Source organism: Geospiza fortis, unplaced genomic scaffold, assembly GCF_000277835.1.
Source record: "Geospiza fortis unplaced genomic scaffold, GeoFor_1.0 scaffold488, whole genome shotgun sequence".
NCBI lineage: Eukaryota > Metazoa > Chordata > Aves > Passeriformes > Thraupidae > Geospiza > Geospiza fortis.
Window position 1 is genome coordinate 3,888,623 of NW_005054365.1, and position 5,258 is coordinate 3,893,880.

The 5,258-nt window shown below is 46.8% G+C and overlaps 1 protein-coding gene across 1 annotated transcript in view; it reads left to right on the forward strand.

The window, feature by feature from the left end:
* ELAC1 (elaC ribonuclease Z 1) overlaps positions 1-2,652 on the forward strand; it is a 4,162-nt gene extending 1,510 nt beyond the window's left edge. The window contains exons 2-3 of the mRNA XM_014308300.1: positions 1,255-1,722; positions 2,420-2,652. Of these exons, the coding sequence (XP_014163775.1) occupies positions 1,255-1,722; positions 2,420-2,652 (701 nt within the window). The remainder of the gene's footprint in view (positions 1-1,254; positions 1,723-2,419) is intronic.
* Positions 2,653-5,258: the final 2,606 nt, after the last annotated feature.

Here is a 5,258-nt window from a genome sequence, read left to right on the forward strand (position 1 = left end):
GGGCACAGAGCTGCTCCGCAGCCATCTCTGGCCGCACCGGGCACAGAGCTGCTCCGCAGCCATCCCTGGGCACAGAGCTGCTCCGCAGCCATCTCTGGCCACACCGGGCACAGAGCTGCCTCCCACAGACAATCGGAATTAATTAATTCATCACGCTTGGCAATGTTGAGCGGCTTTAAACAGGAACGGTTTGGTTGTTGTTTGTCTGGAGGCAGCTCCAGACAAACCTGCGGTGAGCCTTCCTGCGGGTAAATGTCTCTTTTCGAGCGAGGCTGTGTGTATTGGGGGTAACTTTCACCTTTTGGCAAATGAATCAGAATAAAGCTCACCTCCCTGTCGCAGCGCTGTGCTTCCACAGTCCTCAGTGGCCAGAGCTGACTTCTCTCCCCCAAAGAATGGAGATGAATTGTCAGTTACAAACAGAAATACCAGCTCCTGCTCCTCCAAAACCTATCAGGGAATTTAATGTCGGGTAGATGGAGTAGCTTCTATGAAATTGTTTACTGAAATCACCTTCAAACAAAAGAAGGAGATTCTGTCATTCCTGGGGCTCAGTCCCAGCAGGTGCCGGAGGAAATGCCTGGCTGTGTGGAAATGGGAGTTCAGCAGAGACAGAGGCAGCCTGGTTAAAGGACATGTGTCTGCAACGAGAGAGTTCTGGCCCTTCTGACCCAGCACGGGCAGGACCCAGCCAGGGCCAGACAGCCCAGGCACCAAAGAAAGCCCACACATTTACAGAGCAATTTTTTTCTCTTGTTTTAAACAAACCAGTCAGCAACGGTGCGGTTCTTACCACTTAAAAAACTCTGAAATCAAAACTGCATGCTGGTTTGGTTTTGGTTATTTTTGATTTTGGTAATTTTATGGGCTAGAAGGAGCAGCACAAATTCCTCATTGTGTTCCTCATTAGTCTGCAGATTTTCTGTAAGATTGAAGCTCAGATGCTTCCCAGCACTTCCTTGCATTTCACATGGCAGATGTCACCAGCCAGGCCCTTTCCATGCCTGTGGAATGCTTGGCTTAGAAGGAGCTAAACCTTGCATCTCTGCAGCCTCTTCTTGCTCTATCAGGCCAAAATCTTCCTTGTGCGGAGGGATGGGGAAAGAAACACCTTTTGGGTTGGGATTTGTCTCTTAAGCGCTGGTTTTAACTTCTCTCCTCGCTTGTTTCAGACATCTCGCCAAACAGTGATCATTTCTGAGATGTTACACTGTTTATTTTCCTGTCTTTTTCTTTTCCTGTTCCATTCAACAGCCAAAATTACCAAGATTTTCATCACTCACCTTCACGGCGACCACATTTTTGGACTTCCTGGGCTGCTGTGCACGCTCAGCCTGCAGAGGAGCCCTGATGCCAGCGTGGTACCCATTGATATTTACGGGCCCCTGGGACTGCGGAGCTTCCTCTGGAGGAGCCTGGAGCTGTCCCACTCCCAGCCCCTGCTGCCCTACGCCGTGCACGAGCTGGTGCCCACGCAGGACCAGTGCCCCGCAGGTGAATTCCGGGACTTTTCTGGCCTGGACCGAGGCGAGGCGCTTGCCCAGGCGCCTCCAGGGACAGTTCTGCACCTGGATGCAGAAACAGACTCGTACTTGCTGCTGGAGGATGAGGAGCTGTCTGTGAGGGCGTTCCGCCTCTTCCACCGCGTGCCCTCCTTCGGCTTCGTGCTGGAAGAGAAGCCCCGGCCTGGGAAGCTCAAAGTGCACATACTGCAAGAGCTTGGTAGCTACTTTGACTTATTTTTCCTCTTTTCGCTTCTTTTATGACCACCTTCCTATGTGTTCTAGCAAACCTAAACAGCTGTCTCTCTCCATAGCCTGTTTTAACTCAATTTTCCGTTTTCTGTCTGGCACCTGACCTCCAGGCTGCGCTCTGAGCCGGTGTGTGACACTGGTGCCCGGGAATGCCACACACCACTTTTATGCTGGCAACAGCTGACAAGTTCAGGTGCCAGAGTTTAAACAGCTCAGTGTGCCTTTCAGGAAAACATATGGCCAGTGTATTTGCATTATTTTCTTGACTTTAATACGAGCAATATAACTGGGGTTTTTTGATATAGTTTCCCTGAGCAGTTTCCCTGTGGCTGCCCCATCCCTGGAAGTGTCCAAGCCCAGGTTGGAGCACCCTGGGACAGTGGAAGGTGTCCCTGCCCATAGCAGGATGAACTTGGAGGTGCCTTCCAACTCAAGCTGTTCTAGGATTCCATTATTTTATTCAAACACACTTCCTGCTAAGGTTACAAGCTCTTAATTTGTACCAAAAATCTGAAACATCAATCAATTTTCATACTGAGGTTGTGTTTTTTTCCCGGTGAGCCAGCTTTCTGTCTAGCACACCTCAAGGGGTGTGTTTTAAAGCTAACACAGCTGTAACAGTGTGATGGGTGTAGCACTCAGGCCGTTCTGCCTTTCCCCGCCAGGAGTCCCGCCCGGCCCCTTGTACGGGGAGCTGAAGCGCGGCCGTGCCGTGGAGCTGAGCAGCGGCGTGCGGGTGCAGCCCCAGGACGTGCTGTCCCTGCCCGTGCCCGGCAGGAAGGTCTGCGTGCTGGGCGACTGCTCGGGGCCCGTGGGGCCGGGCGCCCGGCGGCTCTGCGGGCAGGCTGACCTGCTGGTGCACGAGGCCACGCTGGAGGACTGGGGGGACGGGAGGTGACGCTGGCCGAGGACTTCATGACCATCGAGGTCCCCATGAAAAACCAAAACGAGGACTTGGTGACCACAGAGGTCCCGATGAAACAGTGAGAACTGAGGACTTCATCATGAGATCCCAATGAAACAGTGAAAACCAAGGACTTCGTCATGAGATCCCAATGAAAAACTGAAAACCAAGGACTTCATCATGAGATCCCAGTGAAAACCTGAAAACCAAGGACTTCATCATGAGATCCCAGTGAAAACCTGAAAACCAAGGACTTCATCATGAGATCCCAGTGAAAACCTGAAAACCAAGGACTTCATCATGAGATCCCAGTGAAAACCTGAAAACCAAGGACTTCATCATGAGATCCCAGTGAAAACCTGAAAACCAAGGACTTCATCATGAGATCCCAGTGAAAACCTGAAAACCAAGGACTTCATCATGAGATCCCAGTGAAAACCTGAAAACCAAGGACTTCATCATGAGATCCCAGTGAAAACCTGAAAACCAAGGACTTCATCATGAGATCCCAGTGAAAACCTGAAAACCAAGGACTTCATCATGAGATCCCAGTGAAAACCTGAAAACCAAGGACTTCATCATGAGATCCCAGTGAAAACCTGAAAACCAAGGACTTCATCATGAGATCCCAGTGAAAACCTGAAAACCAAGGACTTCATCATGAGATCCCAGTGAAAACCTGAAAACCAAGGACTTCATCATGAGATCCCAATGAAACAGTGAAAAACGAGGACTTTGTGACCACAGAGATCTCAATGAAAGAGTGAAAAATGAGGACTTAATAATGAGATCCCAATGAAACAGTAAAAACCAAGGACTTCGTTATGAGATCCCAATGAAAAACTGAAAAACAAGGACTTCATCATGAGATCCCAGTGAAAACCTGAAAACCAAGGACTTCATCATGAGATCCCAATGAAACAGTGAAAAACAAGGACTTCATAATGAGATCCCAATGAAACAGTGAAAACCAAGGACTTTGTGACCACAGAGATCTCAATGAAACAGTGAAAAACGAAGATTTCATCATGAGATCCCAATGAAAAACTGAAAAACAAGGACATCATCATGAGGTCCCAATGAAACAGTGAAAAACAAGGGCTTCATGACCACAGAAATCTCAGTGAAAAAGTGAAAACTCAGGACTTCAAGACAATATTCCAATGAAAAAGTGAAAACAAAAGGCTTTGTGACAATAGAGATCCAGATTAAAAAGTGAAAACTCAGGATTTGTGACCACGGAAATCCCAATGAAACAGTGAAAACCGAGGACTTTGTGACTGTAGAGATGCCATTTAAACAGTGAAACATGAGGACTTTGTGACCACAGAGTGGGTGTGACTGGGGGCATTGCTGGGCTCAGGTGCAGGAGCCCTTCTCATTCCACACCTGCAGATGAAGTTTCCTCATAAATAAATAGAGTTTAGATTCCTGTCAGAGGGGAGTTTGCAGTTTGATCCATTCAAAGCTCTGGAGCATCAGCGCTGCATTTTCACAGCCAGTAACGTTTGAGAAGCACGCTCTGGAAGTCTCCAGGCAGTGGCAAGTACTCCTCATTAAACTGTCCCTCCAAATGCACTTAAAGGATGAATTACCCTGATAGAGGCACACTTGTGTCTGCAGAAATGCCCCTGTGTGGGGAAACGTCACCTGCACGTGCTCAGCCTGTTCCTGCAGTGACTTTATTCCTCCCTTGAAGGCACACACAGAGCCTGCTGCTATCTCCTGTCCTCCCCACCTCACACTAGAAGCTGGGGTTTCCCAAATGGTGGCTGAATTTGCTGACCTGAAGCTGTGAGGAATTCTGAATTGAGACAGGAATTATTTTTGATGATGTGGTTTATTTTTTTATCTTTTACGTAAGTAGGAAAGGTGAGTTCAGCTCACATCTTCATAGCATAGCTCAGAAGGTCACAAGACTTCTGGTTGCAAAACCTTGTAAAGCTAATAAATTTTTAGCTAATAAAATACTGTCAACAAGCACTTCATCTTTAAATATTTTATCTTATAGTTTCATGATACAGTGTAAGTTTTTTTAGTTAATTATATTATAACACACAAACTTACAGCACTGTATTTTAAACTTCTTAATTACTTTTATAACTATTTTTTTCCTATATCTTAAGTTTTAAAACTCTAAAGTTTCCTTTACTTAGCTTAACATGTGTCTGCTTTAAACTATAAATCCACATTCTCATTTCTAAGTTAAGTGAGTTTCTAAAGTTAAGTTCTAAACACTAGAAACCTTTTCCAAAATCTCAAATTAAATCCTGTGTTTAATTCTAAACTTTAATTTACCCAAAAATTCTAAAAATTTCTAGACTTTATTAAAAATTCCAAACTTTAACAAGCCCCAAATCCTAAAAATTTCCTACATTTCAAATTCCAACACGAAGCAGAACCAGTGCTCTTGAGGAGCCTGCCCTGAGTTTCGCCTGGGAGATGGAAATGCCCAAAGCCAGGTGTGAGTGCAGTGCTGTGCTGTGCAGTGCTGTGTGTGCTGTGCTGTGCAGTGCTGTGCTGTGCTGTGCTGTGCTGTGTGTGCTGTGCTGTGTGTGCTGTGCTGTGCTGTGCTGTGCTGTGCTGTGCTGTGCTGTGCT